This window comes from Bombus vancouverensis, chromosome 7, assembly GCF_051014615.1.
Source record: "Bombus vancouverensis nearcticus chromosome 7, iyBomVanc1_principal, whole genome shotgun sequence".
Classification (NCBI taxonomy): domain Eukaryota; kingdom Metazoa; phylum Arthropoda; class Insecta; order Hymenoptera; family Apidae; genus Bombus; species Bombus vancouverensis.
Window position 1 is genome coordinate 1249628 of NC_134917.1, and position 20514 is coordinate 1270141.

Below are 20514 nucleotides of genomic sequence, written 5' to 3' on the forward strand. Positions count from 1 at the left end.
TGCAGGATGCCGTGTGTTTGTGCGTGGCTACGTTACGTGTATGCGTCTGTGTGCGCGCCGCCATTGAGCCACCCGATTACCCCCCACAATTCGATCTAATGCGCTACGCTGCGATGCGAGAGAAGGTTAATTATGCAGTTAATGAGAGGCTGAATATATATACCCTACGGGGTGTCGGGATGGTCCCGGCGAAAAGAGGATCATTTGGATCCCGTTCCAGCTCGATTGTTGAATTTGGTTATGGTCGAAGAACGCCGGAAAACGGTGCTCCATTCCCTTCCCGTTTTAAATTAATCGCGTTACAACGTTCGAGGTCGGTGTTTAAACGCCTGGCACAGTCGGCGAAAACTCGGTGCTTTTTGATTGCCTCGAAATTGATATGGAACCCGCGTTCGCGTTTTATGTTTGCGTACAAAAGCGATAGGTATAAATATGCATATGAAACGACGAGACCGGGGCTGACTCGGCCCTCGAGTGAATTTCGGTGCAGTGGTAGCAACGTAGAACGGTGGGTATAGAGTGTAGAGTTTGGTTGACGAAAATGTCTATTCGCCACCAGTGGCCGCGAGTACACTCGTTCGAACGAGGCGTGTGCTTCCGCGCAATCAATTTCTTCCTCGATAACGGCGCTCGTGTTCCTGGATACTATAATAAGGACGGATAATGCGGGAGATGGCGGTAATTTGCAGCGAAAAGGAGCATGTAATAGTTTGTCGGAAGTGCAGGTTACGCGGTTACGTGTTATAACTTGTTTAGCGACGACGAAATGTCGTCGAGCGAGACGCCAGCTACTCGAGTAACGGTAGAGATTTTATGGGTTATCAAATTGAAAAAGATTGACATAAAACTTTGCTGAAAATTAACCTCTTGGAAAAGACGCGTTAATTGGTTATTGTTTCTTTCTTTCTTTCTCCTTAATCGGAGCACGTTGGACAACCGTCAAAGAACCGACGCGCTGAGCAAAACAACGAAAATCCTGGTTTTCCCTTTTTGCAGGTGACCTCTTAATTTCCGTTGCACTGCGTTGAACATCGCGCCGAGCAAATTGCGTCGAAGCGTTGATTTCTACGGATAAATTGCCGTATTGTGCGTCACGGAATTTACCGACACGTGTATCCTCGTGTCTCGATGTCGAACGCCGCTTTCGATTGCCCAATATGTCCCGATAACCAGCCCTATTATCGTCAATTAATTATATTCCCGCGTAAAACTTATCGGTTTCCCTAAATACTCTAATCTGGGATAAGGCTGGTATTTTTCTTTTTTTAAATTCCTATCTCTTAAAGATATTGTCCGTGACAAATAAAATTGTCGCGATAAGTACGATATCGTAACTCATAAATTTCCCTTTCTCCAGTTGCTCCTTTCACGATAGCGCGTTACAGCGGAATATACTAAGCTTGTCGTAAAGTAACTGTACTCGCATGGTGAAACGACAGATAAGCTACGTTTCATTTAATACAGCAGCCTGCAAATGCAATCTGGCTTGCGATCTTTAGCCTGCCACCCGGTATATAAACGCGCGCGTCGATCCACGTTGGCGTACAACATTTGCCAAAGCGACAAGCTTTTATGAACGGTGTGATTCTCGCGGAAATCTTGTCTCGTCCACTGAACTTTCGAATGCTGCTTCTATAAAAAGAACAAGGACACGCGACAGCGACTTATTATAACGTCATTTTGATACAATCCATTATCGTTCGATTAGCGGAACTTTTGATTTCGGACAGATTCGAAATTGCTCGTTTAGTAAACTCATTACGATCTCGTAAATATTGAAACGGATAATTAATTGTTCGCGTAAGATTCAGGGAAATACAGTTGCAATTTGTCGCACGTTCGCGTTCAATCCATTAGAGATATTGTAATAATTACGAATTCGTGTAAATCAATAAGCGTCGATAATCAGGCAATCGAAAACGTTAGTAAAATGAAATAATTCCGCAGCAAAAGTGGAATTGCCAAGCCCTTTCAAATGATTTGTCTTACACCACTTTTGCCTATGTTAACGTAAAAACGTGACATCATTAAGTCGATACGATTTCTACGAATGACCTCCGTTGCAAGAAATCGCAGATGATTAAAGTCAAGGTCCGCGGCCTACTTACGTCCTTGATGAAATTAAATGGCAATGAACCATCTTCAAAATCCAAACAAACTGGATCGTTTCAAAGTTCATTTTCTTTATCGCTTCTTAATATTTGCAAAACAGACAGGAATAGAAAGCGATAGAAGATGAATATTCGAATAGATATGCTAGAAGTAATTTAATGAATAAAACTATCAAATGTTTCAAGAGATTACATACGGTTCCACAGTAATGATAAGAACGTAGACATTCGTAGTTATGACTTATTATCATAAAATAATCAATAATTCAAATTTAAAATCAAGAAAACGAATTAATATCAAAGTAATATCAATAATAAAAAATATTCAATGACCTAAAAGTCTCGCAATTTTTGAACGAAAAGGTTTATTTTTCTCTCGTGTATTTGTAATTTAGTTGAACAGACATTTAGATTTTTTGAAACTAAAAATCACTTAAACTGTGTTCTAACGAACCGAGGATTTAAGCTGACTAATTTGATACCGTTTATCACAAATCTAAATTGTCATATTTGCGATAATATCAAATAGATGTTTAAACTTACTGTAGATACAAACAATTATTATTTGCAACTCTTGTCTAGCCTATCAAGAGTTTGAAATGCGAGAAATTCCTACGGAAATCTCAAAGTCGAAAGGTGCACGCGAACGCGAAAAATCGAGCACGATCCAACTCCGAGTGATGAGCGTTACAACACTTGTAATAGCTAGCATTATACGCGCATAATAGAGGTAATAGCCGAGACTGGGATAAATCGATCACCATTACCGTACCTATTAACCGTAACGACCGTTTCCGAGGAGACCTGACCACTCCCGTGGGTTCCAGGTGAGAACAGCTGCAATTCCACCGGCGGTGGCAGCGACGAGGAACTCGGAGCAGGCTGCGGGGACGATTTGAACGGGAACGGTGGCAAGAAGAAGCATCGTCGAAACAGGACGACCTTCACCACTTACCAGCTGCACGAGCTCGAGAGAGCCTTCGAGAAGTCTCATTATCCGGACGTGTACTCCAGGGAGGAGCTCGCTATGAAAGTCAATCTTCCGGAAGTGCGCGTCCAGGTGAGTTAAAACGCGAGTTAATTCGTGTGCACGAGGATACCTAGTACTTATCTCCAGAACTACCGATTATACATTAGAGTATAAAATGTACACCAAAGAAATCCGAACGAGAGAACGTATATATAGTGTGTATAGTGGCAAGAAAAAATCAAGCCTTCGTTAATACAAATACTCTGCTTAAAATCGGACAAAACCATGCAAATGTATCGTTGCATATATAATAATTTTTGAAGAAACATTATGATTTGCTAATTTCGATGATCAATTGGTCGTTTTGAACTTAGAAGCTTAGAAACATTAGAAACTTGGAAAGTCGCTTAGAAAGTTAGAAATTTAGAAAGTGAAATGTGTATATTGAGATTTTGGATGGAACGATAGGACGTAGGTAGTTTTTACCGTCTGTGATCGCAGATCTAAAATTTATCCTATAATTTGCAATCTGTTTTGAACAATTTTAATTGCTCTTTCATCCTATAAAAAGTAATCCTGTCATTAAATAGTGTGCATAGACATAACTTCACGAAGTTTCGAGAATTAACTGCGCAAATGCGAAGGCGGGTTCGCTTGGAATCGGAGATCCTGTCGGTGGATCAGCGATTAGGAAGAATAATTGTCTGAAATCGCGTTGTTAATCGGCATACAGCGAGAGATCGTTTTCTCGCGGGTAAAACGAATATTCATACATTTTTAAATAATCACCCGACCGCGGAGTCACGCGACTAACGAGGTATTAACTCGTTAACCCTCACGACACCGGCGCGCGATCCTGTTACCTTAACGATTTCACGAAAAAAGAAGGGAGGGAATAAACGAACGGTCAGAAAGGCATCGTACTGTGCTGCCATAACTTCCAACGATGTTTATTAAACAACCACCGTCTCTGTTACCTCGCTCTTTTATCGAAAACCAAAGCAAAAAAAAAAAAAAAAACAAAATGAAAAAAACAACGATCTCTGATCCAATGTTTTTCTTTACCTTTACAGCCTGGAAAAAAACGTCACTCGAAAAAGAAAACGAGACAAAAAGAACTTCTCTTCAACAGGGATTATTGTACGAAAACATAACAAACAATTTTCCAATTCGTTCGATCCGAACTGTTTTACACGATAATTTATTAATTAATAATGCCACAGAGTTGACAAATTATAGGTTAATATCTATTCAGTAAGTGAAATAATCTCTTCTTAAGTTTTATTCTTTTAGTCGCGTTGATGAAACTTTGCATAAATATTTGCAATCGACTTGCAATCTTCTCCTTCACAATCTTATATCAAATACAACAATTAGAGGCTTTATAACTTACAGACCTGTAAAATTTCGTTCAGATTATCACCCAATGTTTTTATTGGCAACTTGTAACTTGTGATTCGTGCAATTTCATTAATAATATAACTTCGATAATGCGAAAGAACCTAAAACTACCATTTTCTCGTCTGAAAGGTGATGCGTTAGATTCATAGACACTAAGACTCGAGCACGAATCAAGCGATTTAATATTTTCCTTCGTCAATCTTGGTCTTTCTCTGTTCCATTGAAATCAAGCGGACACGAGTGCCGTGCGCGCGACCAGCAAGCGGGCCGAGTTTAATGGCAGCGTTTCCGTGCAAACAATCGGAACAGCAATCGCCGGCTGACGCTGGCCCCGACGTATTAAACTAAATTAAATTAATTATGTGCGTGACAGCGATAAAAGCACGCAGTCGCATGCGACGACGCATCGATTAGGCTCCCGGGGGCACGCTTTCCGACCGTGCCACATAACAAAAGTATATACGAGCGACGTAGTTTGCCAGATAACAACCAGCCAGTACGCCAGCTTTTCAGGTGCACCTGCGTTTTTTTACAAATCGAAACGGCTAAATTGATTTTTCATCCTATTTTTTTTTTAAATCGTTTAATAACTTTAGAATTTCATTATGCCTGGTATGATAACAATCATCGCGATTTTATCAACGATCCTTGGGATTAAAGTCATTTTAAAAGGAATTAAAACGGAGAAAGTAGAAAGTCTACCTTTCCTTTTGTCGGACTATTCGCCTAAGACGATTTTAGTATTTCCATCAGATCGTTCAAGAATAAATCGTGTAATTTTACGGATTTAATTTAATTATTTTAAGCGATAAAAACACAAGATCCCACGATGAATTTATTCTTTATCCGATTTTTACCGAGAGCGATTTTACTATGTGCAACGAACGATGATTACAAGATTGTCGACGATTCTTATAACCTGGCTAGCCGAAAAACGAATATATAAACGAAGAAGATGCAAAATTTTTCATAGAGCTTCATAGCTTTAAAAGGAAAAGTAAGATCTCCATTTCAATCACCAGCAGCCAAACAACCCTAGTCATCAGGAGGCAAAGCAATTAATAACAACCACCGAAAGAAAAGAGGGAGTACGCCATAGAGGAACCGTGGCAGAAGGATGATAGATAACGCCACGGCGCCACTGTCTCTAGAAGAGAGTTGCAATTAAAAATTTAAATTGCATTTAAAACCTGCCGGTGCTGTCGCCGTGCACACCACCGCCGTCGTCGTTTTACTTTTTTCAATTTTTTGTAGAAGAGTTTGCCGACCTTTCTCCATCCTTCCTTTCTCTCTGTCGCTTACAATGCTGCCCCTTTCGCTACTTCTCTCAACTTGAAGAGAGAGAAATTGGAAAGCGAGGAGCTGGAACATCGAAGAGGGGAACGCCAGCGCGCCCCTAAGGTACACCTAATCGCTTAAGCTTATTACGCGAACAGACAAGGCGAAGGAATCAGCCGCGAAGCTACGAGTAAGGAGAGTGGGAGAAAGGATGGAGAAAGGAGGGTGGAAGAGGAAAAGAGAACGATGATAGGCGCAACGAAGAGGCGGACGCACGTTCGGTTTCATCATTTTTAATTGATAGCGCACGCCAATCCTATCTGTCGGATTTATTAGGCCGCTCGACGAGATGGTTTTGCGGAGGGCTGGAAGGGGGTGATAGCGAAGGGAAACGGAGCTTTTATTGGACAAACCGGGTTGTTTCGGTGGTAGGGGGCCCGGTCGGTGGTCACCATAGCCTCGATTGTGTGACCCGGGAAAACGCGTTTTCCAGATTTTCCATGCATCCTCTCTGCCTCTTGAGTATATATACTATACACGCAAAGATACGTATATTTGTATGTGTATATATATATATATATATATATATTTTTGTATGTACATATATACACATTGTATGTGTGTATATATGTATATATAATATATGGATATGTGCGTGCGTATATACGTACTGGCAGATTGATTGCGGGGATTAACAATGTTTTCCCGCGATAATTATCGTTCACGGAGTGCGGAGATTTTATTGGATACACAACTACGCTCCGCCTCGGCCGATATCGAAACGTCGAATTGCTTGTTAAGCTTGTTATTGTAATTCAGGTTTACGCATCGTTTTCAATGCGACGTTCGTAATCGGTTCGTGAAAGGAAAAGATTCGTTGACAACCTCGCAGTTAAAATGGTTTCTTGAATAAATACTCGTTACAGAAGGTTACATGGCTTGTAATTGCCAATATTCTTCGAATTTACGGTTCTGGTTAACCCATTACATTTTCTTGTTCTTGATATTTCATTAATTTTCATGAGCGACGCGACGACGTTTGGAAATTGAACTACTCGTGAACAAGGTGGGCGAACTAAAGGCGGATGAAGCTAGGGAAGAATGGAAAAGAAAAGGTACGAGGTTTTTGAGAAGATAAAGATAATTGGTGGTACAAGTGTCTTCCATGATTATTCCACAAGTTCAATTCTGTATTTAGCAGTTTCCGTTCATTACTGTCTTACGGTAACAGGATCAATGAGCTTAACATTAGAACTTTCTATGGCTGAAAGATATTTAATTTTCACTACGAGATAATTAATCACCTTTCGTTCTTCGCCAACGTACTTAATCAGAGAATAACAAAATTTTACTGCTGCGTATTATACGATTAGGCGCATCGTCGACGCGCGTTTCGCTTTGCCGTCACGCGATCGCGAGTTCGGTTGTTAAAAAACATGCCTTAGGCCAGCGATTTGGTAGAATTGGAATCGATATAGGGGCGAACTTCGCTGGAAACACTCATCGAAATTGGCTCTATCATGAAACACCTGCTGATTAGGGTGATTGTCGTTCAATAATAAGGTATATAATGCAAAACGAAAATCGTGCCAAATATATAGACATTATATTCAATATTAAGTTAACTGAGCTTCTCAAAAGCCAGACTCATCAACTTCGTTTGATCGTTCATTGGTATATTAATTGAAAAAGATAGCACAAAGAAAGTAAATTCTAAGGCCGAATTGACCTGAAATAGTAAATTAAATGTATGCAATTCTCTCGATTCGATGCAAGTTACTAGGAGAATTATTCCTAAATGTAATTGGCAAATAAAGAACGAGGGCAAATTCCCGGATCTATATGCTGAAATTCATTACCTAAGAAAACGCGTCGCACGGAAATCGCGACGAGTCTATGACATTTCGCCATGGGGAATTCGAATCGATGGCCGGCGTATTTTCCCGAAGCGAACGAAAAAGAGAAAATGGAATCGACAATCGTCGTGGAAAAGGCACGGAGAGACGGGCGGAAAAAAGCGGGCAGATTGATTTTTCGCGGTAGGCCAACTAATTTGAAGAGAGAAAGAGAGAGAAAGGGAAAGAGAGAAAGAATCCACCGTGGCCGGATGGTCGATCGTTCGACGCGCTCGACCGCTCGACGATAGCCAATTGGAAAAATACTCCAATTCGATTACAATTTTTTTCGTCCGCTCGCACACCGAGTCGCGGAAGAATTTCAAACCGCTCTCGCCTACGACGAGAAATACATTCGTCGAGCGTGATAGATGGGCGTGGGTAGCAAGGGGATGGAGGCACCACGGGGGTGGGACGTGAAACTAATATCGAAGCTGCAATCGTTTCTGAAAGCTTTTGAGAGCGCAATTTAAAAGCGATCTTCCTTGTTTTCGTTCCATTTACAAAGAAAATCGGAACCGCCGTACGCGTTTACGCCGTTGAAAAATGTTTTCGACGATCATGCGAAAGTAATTTGCATGCGTATGTACGAGGAAAACCTCGAAATACCTGTGTATGTGCGACCCCTGTACGAGCTGCTTGACTCAACAAGAAGAACAGGAAGGGTGAAAACGGGTTAGTTTCTAGGAAGAAAATCATCTTTACCAGGAAGCAAGAACGTATGTACGAAATAAAAGGGGCTTCTACGGTGCTTGACGTTATTTACCGTCACGTCGGCATGGAAACCCCGTTCAAAGGCAAGAGACACGCGTCGTTCTACAACTATTTTCTTGCATACGAACTGCATTAATAATATTCTACCTTTACTACTCCCTAAACAATTAACCCTCGTTCCAAACAATAATTCCACGTCTATTTTACTCGGGAAACACATCGTTTGATCTTTAACGTACTACACACCGTTCGTTTATGGGATAAAAGTACAATTGCTTTAACGCCTAACGTAAGAATGTTTATTACGTTATCTTTGGAGGACTAGAAAAATAGAAGTTTAGTTTGGAATAGCATCGATAAGGAAATAAAATTACATAGTCGGATAATAATGGAAGGAGAGTCAACGAATAACACTTCAGAATTAATTCAGGCATCTTACATGCGATTCTTCTATTTCATAATTTCTCTCATTCACTTTTGGACAAATTACATAAATATTTTCAAAACACGTTCAATCACGCTTATCCCTACAGCTTCAGGTAGTCGTGCATTTTCCGTTTACACGAATACATACATATATGTGTGTAGGAAATGATTCATCAGAAAATATGCGTGTAACGGTTTATTAAAAAGGGTTATATTTACAATTATTTAGACTGAATAACTTGAATCGAAGCGAGTCGGTGGCGGCGCTTGTCGGCCCGTTTAATTCGGTTTTATTAAGGGGCCAAATCGTGATCGTTAGCACCGACACGAGGCCGGCACGAATCGCAGGTGACTGTCTGGGTTAGGCGCACCTATATCTACGGGGTGTCAAATTAGTCACGCACGCCGCCTCCGCCTAGCGGGCTGGCGATCAACGCCCGTAACCATGGCTACTGCCGCGAATATCTCTGCACGACGGCTCCGCGCCGCTTCCCGACGCAATTGCGCACGCAATGCGGAAAAAGCGTAGAGAAAATTAACGAACGCGTTAGCCGTGGCTCATGCGCCGGCGGCCTGCTTTTTTTTTTTATTGAAAAGTATATTTATTGACAATCATTGTCTGTGTTGCATTTAGATCTTTTAACATTTCAGCTCTTCAATTATTATGCGCGTTCAATGATCTCTATTTGTTTAATTAGCGAATGTCACGATAATTGCCTTCCCTTTTCTTTGAAAAGGACTTTGATCGACGATGTTGAATTAAAATGAATTTTATGGCTTCGTTTTTTTTTTTTTTTTGTAGTTACCGTTGTTTTATGGATTTAATTATGTACCGTATTGTGTACCGTAGTTTGGCAGCGTAGAACGGATATAGTTGTTTCCCTGGTTGCAACCGACTTGCTCGTACCCCTCGTGGTCAGTAGACCGAGAACCATAAGCTTGGCGTCGTGATATTAATACCCATGCGTGGCACCGTAAAGCTGTTTAGCAGAGGGCAGTGAGAATTCTTGCACCAGGTTGCGCCGGGATAAAGATATTCGTATAGGTTGCTCGATTGCGAACATACATAAATCAAAATAATGTCTTGATGAAGTGGTGTCTTACTTCCTCTACTTTTACCATTACTATTTGTACGCCTTTTATAACGTATCATAATATACGGTATATCCCGTGAGAAGAAAGACATATGATTGTGCAACCGTAATTCTTTCCTGCCGTAACTACGATAATAACCAGGAAGGAGGATATTGATATCTTAATCTACTTAAGTAGATTTGTCCCATAATAAGGGCCGTTTCAATAGATTCAAACCGTTCACTCGAGAGGAACAAGACTATTAGATAATAATTATATTCTTTAAATGAGCATCATTGTACACTTTTGTAAATGGAAATAAGTGACTTTGAAATCCAATGGGACGACTTTTAATGACCTTAAAATAAGACTGAGTGACAATGACATGATTTAAACGTGATACTTTTACGACCCTTTCATCAATCTTGATTGCTACTAGTATAACCTCGATGATCCTCCATGACTCTCAAATTTTCTCGACTGCCAGTAAAACGACTCGGATGATTCGTCATAGTTTTTAAATAATCCTGACTTCGAACATGATTTTAGCTCCTTTGATCTTGAAAAATACCTCTTTCCATCTTTCACGTCGTTCATGTCTTTCTTTTCGTTTTACCATTAGCAAGCAGCTTAAAATCATCACTCAACAACGTTAATAACGATTCGAACTATCCATCCAATCATGGTAGGCTGATGGCCTCGAATATCTCGAACTGCGCTTGATATCGTCGGGAAGAAAGAAAGACGCTCGCAGATACAAATGTTATTACACGCAAGCACCTCTGATCTTCCGCGTGAACAGCCAATGGGCTTTCTCTGTCGGCCTTCTTCCCCCTATCAGATCGTTTTTCTTGTGGGTGCGATGTTTCCAGGCGGAAAATAAGATAATGGCCTCGTGCTAGGCGCGAGAGCAGTCCCGGCGTCCGGAGAAGAGAGAAAATGGGGTGGCGGGAAATAGCGAAGATCGTGAGAGCGGGACACCTGCTGTGCGACGGAGGCCGTCACGAAGGAACGAAAAAGAATATAATGCGACGGAACGCGTCGGAGAGACTCTTCTGGCCCCCTGGTCCACCGAGAAAGCGAAAAGCAGAAAAACGTCGAGCACTACTGTCTGTCCACTTGCGCCAGCTCGATCGAGTGTCAAGTGGTAACGGACGTAATAAGTCAGACGAATTCGCTCAACTCGGAGTTCGAGCATGAAACGTGTAATTGGGAAATTCGAAGAATTTTTCTAAGAATAGAAAGTTTTTTGATAGGTAGAAAATATGTTTGAGTCGTTTGTAAAAGTATATGGATATTGTATGCATAATGGATTCTCTCTAATGGTTAACGTTAATGGTTAAAATTATCGGTTAGATATTTTCAAGATGTTTCGGAAAATGTACCTCCGATAACTGGGAAAATATACCACGTAAGACTAAGATTCATCATTTCTCATCGATCAATTTCGAGAACCTTTTTTTACATAGTACTACGCGCAAAAGTGTTACGAAAAAATATTCAGTAATCAAGCACTTCGAGTTGCACGTTCATCTTTTTACATCGACAATCTACTAATCTGTTTGCAAGAAACATTCAACTTTCTTATCGCATTTTGTTATGTTTTTCGTAACACCTCCCGGTACTTAGCCCGATATAATTTCCTTGGATTCGCCCCTTCCGCAAGTTCTTCGTTTAAAAATAAGTAGAAGTCCGTCGTCAGTTGCGTGAACGAGCCCTTCGTAGATTTCTCGGAAAGATCAACCCCCTTTTTTAATCGAAGTTACACGAAACTCGCGGGTTACCGCTGTTTCATTAAGCAACCTTCCATCAGAAGGATAATAAACTTCCCGTTTTAAACTCGTGAAACAATTGCAGATAAAGGTTGTCGTGTTTTATTCCTAAGAAAACAATTCCCGAGGAATGCAACATAGGTTTAACCCTTTAAGTGATTAACGCTTTCGAATTAATCGACGAGGCATTTTTTTCCATCTCTAATTTAAATGTTTTAAGGGGGAATTGATCTGAGAACGTGGTTCGTTTTCACGGTAACAGACTGTCAAGACCCTTAAGTCGGCGCAGAAACACATCCTTCGATCCTGCGGCTCGCGAGAGCATGCGAAGTGGGTAAACTCTTGCAGCGCCGTCTAACGAGTATTATAATTACTGTCGCGTAACTCAATATTGCCCCCTCGATATGCTAAACTCCCGCGGAATATAGTGTTAATAGGCGTGGAATGGCACGGGACAACACCCCGCTCCTATTAATTGCACTTCACCCTAAATGCAAATTGTTCGAAATTGAGCGAGGGCTCCCCGAATATTTGGAAACTCCATTACGGGCCAGTGTTCGTCCTTTCGTTCGTGCGCGCGCGCGTTCAGACGGGGATGCGCGCCAGCATTCATCGTTTCCTCGTCGATCCTTAGGACGCTATCAATCCGAGTGAAATATAAAGAAACTTTATGGTTTTGTGAAACTGAAAATATATATATGTATCTTTAATCCTCAATTGGTATTATCGAGCTACGGATGACCTGCGAATTTGAAATAGATTTGAGTTAGATTAGTTTAATTTTAGGATAATTTTAATTCATATTTTTGTATCCAACAAATGTAAAATGCGAATTGGAATAAAATATTTTAACACTAAGGAATTTAATCCAAACCTTTTATTATCTGAAAGAATTATGGGCGAGATTCTATGGAATTTTGAATTATGGCTGTTGCCAACTTCTTTAATAGAAAATTTATCTAAGTATAGATATCGTTAGTAGGACACCTTATGATAATTATTTTCTCCGAAATAGATCAAAGTCTTAATATCATCTTTATCGTCTTTAGAATTACGAGTCAACGATACCAGGAACGATACCAGGAACGATACCAGGTGAAGGTTGAAATTTCTTTACTACCTTTCAATAATCAAGCTACATCTTCGCAGAATTACAATTGCTTATTTCTTTCTGTACTTGTCACGACTTACCGTTATTACTATTCGATAAACCGATAACAGTTAATGGCGCCGTTAAAAACATAACTCTCGTGATTTAGAAATAAAAATAATGCTCTAAAATGCTATAGCCAACAGTAAGGACAAAAAAAACTGAGTTACGGTCGAAAGACGAAAGAAACGTGGCATGCGAGCAACAAGAAAGAGGAAAGGTCCATCGTTTTCTGTAAATACGTTCGGAAGATTAGCTGTCCGAGGTTCTGAGGTCTGTGGCTCAATTAAGCACTCCGTTTAGCGCTTGACTAAAAAGGGTTGGCGGACCCTTGCTCTGCCCCCTCGAGCATCAATCATGTCAGAGCAACCCTTTTCCCGAGGGCGGTTTTGCTCCTCTATTGAGACGAAGTGTTGTGCTCAAACACAAAAACACTTCATTTGGCAGATTAGCCGTTAAACACCAAGGGTACGAAATGCGCGAGCGGGTTTAAGCGGGATGAGCCTCGAGGAGAGTGAATATGTGTGTGTGAGAGAGAGAGAGAGAGAGAGAGAGAAAGAGACAGAGTTGGCTGGAAAAAGGCTGCACTCGTCAGCAAGCGTCGTTCGACGCAAATTACAGATGTAATTACGAGGATAATTAATTGCGGCGGAGTCGGTCCTTGAGAGTTGGTTAACGAGTTCAGAAAAGAGGACTACGCGTTTGGAGTTCGATGGAAAGAAGACGATAAGAGCGACGTTGCATGCATATAAGTTGAGACTTCTAACGATATGCCGCATGACACGCGAGCATGATTAAATCTTGCTAATTGCGGACAAGAAGAAAGTTATCGTATCACTGCGTTCTTTTGTTTCCCCAAAGACTATCGCGCCCTTATCCCGCCCCTCTCTACCGACATAATATCCTCGATAGATTACAGAAAGTCTTCGTTTCTAACCTGTTACTACGTGGTCCTCGAAAAGTCTGTGTTTGGAAGAAATTTTGTAAGATTAAAATCAGTAGTAGGAGACATGATATAAGAGAAGCAACAGTTCTCTAAAAGTTGTACATCTAGAGGAATTAATTATTAACACGTGCTAAATTTTCTAAAATCGGGATTATCAATAGGAAAGATGGACGGAAAGAAGCCGAAGTTTGTACACATTAACGAGCGAAAGAAGAAAGAAAGGAAAGAAGGCTTTTCCCACGAAGGAATTGGATCCTGGAACCAGTGGCGGTGGTTTTGCCTAACCGCGTTACGAGGCCAGCAAAGGGCCTTCATGTAGGGCACACGCATAGAAAATCCACGCATGTGCCTGCTCGTTTTAATATTCCATATAATGTTATGAAACCTTTGTCGGCATATGGTCCTGAGGCCAGCAATTAACAATTAGCTGGCGGTCCTTGTAATCGAATTACGAAGCCCATTGTCGGGCTCAGGTACAAACGTATTCAATTCCACTGGTTGCTGCTGCCCCTCCCCCTCTCTACCCCCTTCTCCCTCCACCTCCTCCTCCTTTCTCTATCCCCCTCCTTTCCTCGCCTTCATTGGCTCGTCTCCTTTTTTTCCGGAGTGGTTTAAGATCGAATTTCTTGCCGCTGCATGCGCGGCTCTCCACGGATCTCCGGGACACCGGCGCATAGATGCAAAATGCAACCGTGAGGGGATCCCTTACAAAGGCAGAACCGAGCCACTCTCTCCGACGGGGATGAATGTCACTTCGTGAAAATATATCCGTTTCAAGAGTTCGAGATTTCTGGCCGTGAACGTCCCAACGTGGATCGCCAGGTAGGCAGCCGAGACTCGAGCAGAACGATGAATGCGCAACCTGGAAATCGCGCCCCTGAGGGATTAGTAACACTAAACTGTCCCGTGATCCGCCTCGTATCCGTCGATTTCCTTGAATCGTTTGAACGATCGGCTAGAGATAAACGATCTGAGAAGCCTCCGTTTTCTTAAACGAGGAAAACTTTGTTCTCCGAAGAGAGATAACAGAACGGCGTTTGCACAACGAAGGGAATTTAGAACAATGCTTTCGGGTAAAAAGTAATCTCTCTCGAATATTACTTGCACTATAGATTTTTATAGACATTCGTATTTACACGGACATGATTGAAAGAATGAAACCTAGTTAGTCGTAATGAGTGCTGATAAATATCGCTATAAAAAAAGGCTGTCGGAAAGAAGTTAGATCTGATTAGCTACATCTCGTAGATTCATTACAATTACGAAAATGATAAAATAATTTCGTATCTATAAGTAGAATCGTATAGCATTGTATGATAATAAGGGAATATTCGTCTTATCTCTGTGCCTTCTCAAATGTTATTTCACTCATATTTTTCTAAATAGATGGCCCACGATCTTATTTACATATTATACATACATATGTATATATACACTAATAACTTAAGGAGAACTAAATTTTGCATAAAAACTAGGATATGACCATAGTCCGATTTAAATTTCCGGGAGTGTATACATACGTTATACATATGTGTATACATACTCGTTTACCGAAAACAGTCGAGTAAGAACTGTTGGTCAGTGCAAAGGGCACCGTAAATTATCAATTCTGCGATCCCGTTCAATTAACCCCATTCGAGGGCCGCAAGAGGTTCGTTTGATCGAGATATCGCGCGGCCCTTTAACGAGTAACCGATGTCAAACGCAGCCAGAGACAAGGAGGAAGGAAAGGGAAGCTGGTGGGTCACTCACCGGGGAATACACCGAATTCGAGATATATCCAGTAGAACTAACTATTAATTTGGTTCCCAGGCGGTAGTAGGAGGGCTGACTGGCTCTTCAAGGGTGAAACAGAGAGACGAAGGGGGAGCGAGTGAGATAGGGATCTCTGTGAAACGAGGAAGGAGAAGAGAAGGGTAGAAAGCAGGACTAGAAAAGCCTACGGGGCAACAGATTACTGTGTAGGGCCTACGGATCCTCTCCCCTTTCACCTTTTCCCTCCGTTACTCATCTCCTGGTCGACGTGGCTGGCCCGTGAAGTTAATAATCATCAAAAGTCACAGTGTTTGTCGAGGGCGGCCGCCCTTTGTGCGCCCACGCGTGCTCCTGACGCTAATATGACTCCAGCCGGGCTTTATTACGAGTTATTAGAGTTATTACATCGGCGACGGATTTTCACGTGCAGCCACGCTGCACCCGGCTGCGCAAGAGTTCCTTTATTCAGCCCGTTCTCGCGGTTTTTCCACTTTTTTGCTCCGTTCTCCGCTTCCAATTATCGTAATCGGGGGTGGTTCACCGGTTGGTAGCCGTTAATTTCCTTTGTAGTCGCGTTGACAGCGATATTTTTCGCAAACTCCTGCGTCAATGAATGGTAGGTGCGATTTTTGAAAACTTGTCCGCCATTAACCTTGAAAATTGATATTTTCTACACTACGTTTCGCATATTTTGTACACAAATGTTACAACATTACAACGATGCGGCATCCTGTTACTCATTTGTGCCATATACGAACAATCGTATTCCTTTCTTTGTGCAATTTTCCATTCAAAAATAAGGGTGAAAAAAAAAAAAAAAAGAATAAGAATGGTAGACAACCGCGAAAGTCGATCGACATTGTGATCGTCGGTTCTCCGTAATGGCGGCGAAACGGTCCAACGTGCGCGTGCAGCCATCGAGAAAATTCCAAGTCTTTGGGTGTATCCAGTAAAAAAGGGAGAAGTCGGTCTCGTGTCGGGGTTACGAGCATATTGCTTGGTAAATAGGTTCGCGGACAAAGGGTGCATTCAGTTGAATCCGATTCCGCGGCTGGCAAGCGAGAAAGGGAGTCCACGGCGGGACAATGAACGCGCGGTGTCAAAATACGAGGGCCATAAGGCTAATTTGCCGAATTTCTGCGGGGCTCATTCACGCGATACACCCTCGTGATTAGGTCGGAGTCTGGCGCGGCCCGTTGTCTCGGCCACCTCGCATTGTGACCGACTTTTTAAAACGAGACCACGAGGCTGATGACAGCCGGAGCTCCGCCGTCGGATAAAGGATCCTTGGCTTTGATTTCGCCGCGATTCGACTGCGGTTCAAACGGCCCGGATAACTTGGAGGATGGTTAATTAACGAGAACGTTGATAGCTGTGCTCGTGCCGGATGTTCGGTGGTTTTTGTAAACTCGAACGAAAGAAGTGTCGATTGTGAATGTAAGAATTACATTCGTGTGGGGACGATTAAATCGTGGAGATTTGATTAGAGAGAAAGAACTTAATACAAGCGGCGATATTTAGATAGCAAGTATTGCAAAATGTACGATTCGAATTTTACAATTCAGATCCAGATGTTGCAGAAATCTTCTGGAATCCATTTAATCCTTACCAAATTTTTTAATAGGATTTAAATCAATTTATGAAATTCAATACATACTTATTAATCTATTGTGTTTCTATTGCAACTTTTGTAAATAGTTCCAACAAACTTTACTTTTGGTAAATGTATTAAATCTTCTGGAACAAGTACAAAATCCTGATCAATGAATATTCTCTTATTCGTATGAAACCAGTTTTAATATTTACGAACATCTTAACAAAACGAATAATACTAACGAGAATATTATTATGTGTCTATTAATGTAGAACATATAGTGTAATTACTAAAGCGTAATTCTATTTCGTAGTATGTAAATGTAACGATTAAAAGGTTACCTGTGTTGATCGAAATAACGTGTATACAGATGCTTAACACATGCCAGAATCGATTGGTATTTTCTTAAGCAGAAAAGCTGCAGAATTTTCACAGGTTTTTTGAACTATTTTTGCCTCGGTAACGGCCAGCCCCTGTATTCTGCGTTCGATTTAAACCCCTCTTTCTTTCGACGTCGACAGGGTCTTAATAAGAAGGATCGAATTTCAGGGCATGATTCGTGTTCTTGACACTTCCGTGTTTCTCCGATCATTGAGAAAGTCGATCGTTCATAATCCTTGAACGAAAAAATGAAGGAGAGGAATGCATACGAAGGAAAGAAAGGAAAAGGAAACGTTGAGCAAGCCCCTTGCACGTAATTGCCAGTATATTATTCTCATTGGCTCGCACGGTTTCCTCTTCCTTTAGAATTATACCAGCATTTGCCTTCACTTTCCGTCCTTCTATATTTAGATTAACTGCAATCTAATAATCCTTTGTTATCTGAAAAGACCGCGTCCTCTGGGGGCGTATTAATAACATTTATTCTCGGTACTTGACTCGCCATTAAAAAGATAGAAGAACCAACTGTACAAATGGCGCGGAACGGGTCGCAAATAGAACAGGAAAGCAAAGTAGGACAATTTTAAGCGCATCGATTAAGCGACTGTTTAACCGCGATTAATATCGTTTTGGTACTTTACATAATCGTGTCTCCCCTTTTCTCTCTCTCTCTCTCTTTCTCTCTCTTTACAATTAATCAAATAACCAGAATATTCGTTTGTTTATTTTTGAGCTCGATAAATACCAGCGAACAGCGTAAGCAAACACGGCTCTCCGGCATCGTTAAAAATTTTAAGTATCTAATAAATTTATCGTGAAATTTTTTGCTATTGTGTATCTTTCGATCAGATACTATGTTTTCGTCAACTTTAGCGTGGATATACAGATACAAAAAGTTTGTTGCATCTATTTGTAAGAGTTATAAATAAAAATACGATAGATTAGCAATTGTAGTTTAAAATCCATAGGTTATATCCTCTTGATTCAAATACCGTTGAAAAATTTGAGATGAACGAGATATAGGAAATTCCAAGAAATCGAATATTCCTATGTTTTTCTCTATATTTTTATAATATCACGTGCTAAATTTCTATTTTTTTTTTGTATATATTTTTACGTCGACTTGTGCAAAAATTTCAAACTTTTTTATGCATTTGTTGGATAGCTGCAGCATTTTGATCGCCTACATGTGGGTTAAACATCGAATTCTCAATTCTATTTCTTACCACGAAATCAGGAAATATATGCACATAATTTCTACAGTTTCATCATCGATTGACTTCCTGGCAAAAACGATCCTCGATGATCTGCCTTGAAAAGAAACGCACAACAAGGCTCATTGTTCGGCAACGGGTGTGTACAAGGATCCTCTCGACAACGAGCGAACGATCCGATGCCTTCGTATCCGTCGTTGTCGTACATGGAACCGTTTAGCCTCATTGTAGAAGTGAAATCGCCTCGTGTTTGGGATGTTATTTGTAGCACATTAGTATTGTATCGCAGTACGCTGGGGTTAGACCGGGGCGTTGGAGTGTTTAAGGGTGATTACACGCAACGACAGGGGTGGCTTTATTGGAGGAGTTTCCCAGTGACGCTCATCCTTTATCCTAACACGTTTACCTTCAAATTCCAAACCCTCTCTACTTAAACAAATTCTCTACTTAAACAAAAATCTCTGTCCTATTTACATCTAAATAAATTCTGATCTCTCAGGGATCAAATTGAATAACTCCACTTTTTATCAATTACTTAGTTTCGTGACACAAGTGCGCGATTAACATTCAATTCTCGAGGAACGAACGAATACGATATCAAATTTAGAATAGATAAATTTCAAGATAAATTCGAGAAAATGGAGTTTATATCTTTCAATTTCCGGAGTTGACTGCAGAATTTGGCTCCTGAACAGCTCGTGTGTAAAACCTATATACTCAGCTTAAAACATAAAATCCACGAATTAGAAATCGATCGGAGGCAAAAAGTATTCGCGTTGGATAACGAGAAAGAAATATAGGCGATGATCGGGATGGCCGTGGGAATAGGCGGAAAATCACGTGGAAAATCAAAACGTTTAGGAAAGTCGGACCGATCAGCGAACCAGCTCGTTCCGTTTAACTAGAAACTGACCACCCTCCACCCGGTGGAATTGATTTAACTCGCACGCTGCACGAGTCACGCCGCATCGTCAATTATCCTCGAACGTATCCGCAGTGCGGGTGCATAGACGACCAGGCTGTGCGCTGGCCCTTTCTGCTCGGCACGCTTCTGCCACGGCCTTCGACTCGAATCGAAATGAGAACGACTGTATAGAATTGAATTTGCACGACAGTTTGACAGGGCCTCGAAGGAGAAGGGGGAAATAGTATAGGACTAGAGGGTAGAGAAGGAGAGTGGTTTTCTGGGAGGGGGGTATAAAAAGCACGCTGAATAATAGACTCCAACCCTTTCCAAACATCTCCCTTCTCTATGCATACCACGGTCACAGTGCCTTGGACCGGAATCTAGCCTTATATTCGAAACGTGTCCGCCTCCCGTCTATCCCTTTCCTGTGTCGCGCTACGTCCACGATAGAGCTTTGATAAACTTGTAATATGCTCGAAGGAGAAATAAATGATATCCAACGTACCTTTTTTGCATTTGGAAACACCGGTCCGTTTTACAGTACCTGTGGTAGGGAGAATGCATTGTTTGTGTGAATCTTCTCTCAATCTCTATGCGCTTGCTGAGGTATAATTCTATTGCAAAATAGAGCTTTGTCTTTAGTTATAATTTTTGTTTAGGATATATAATTACATATTCACGTACAAGATCTAGATTACTATTTAACCGTATGGTTCACGACGCTTTAGAAAGTTTAAAAAATCAATGACTATTCTCCTTATTAAATATATCGTATATGTGTAGATTGCTAAAGACTGATCTTCTTTGTAATAATAATTTTCTCACCATTGTGCGAGACAGTTTATTGGACGAATATAGCGAAGATAACCGCGTATCGAGCTTACGACTCGCACGAAACTGTCGTGACGTGAAATATACATATCGAG

At 41.2% G+C, this 20514-nt stretch overlaps 1 protein-coding gene across 1 annotated transcript in view; it reads left to right on the top strand.

The window, feature by feature from the left end:
- LOC117158234 (retinal homeobox protein Rx1) overlaps positions 1 to 20514 on the top strand; it is a 44778-nt gene that overhangs the window by 16323 nt on the left and 7941 nt on the right. The window contains exon 2 of the mRNA XM_033336901.2: positions 2939 to 3171. Within this exon, the coding sequence (XP_033192792.1) occupies positions 2939 to 3171 (233 nt within the window). The remainder of the gene's footprint in view (positions 1 to 2938; positions 3172 to 20514) is intronic.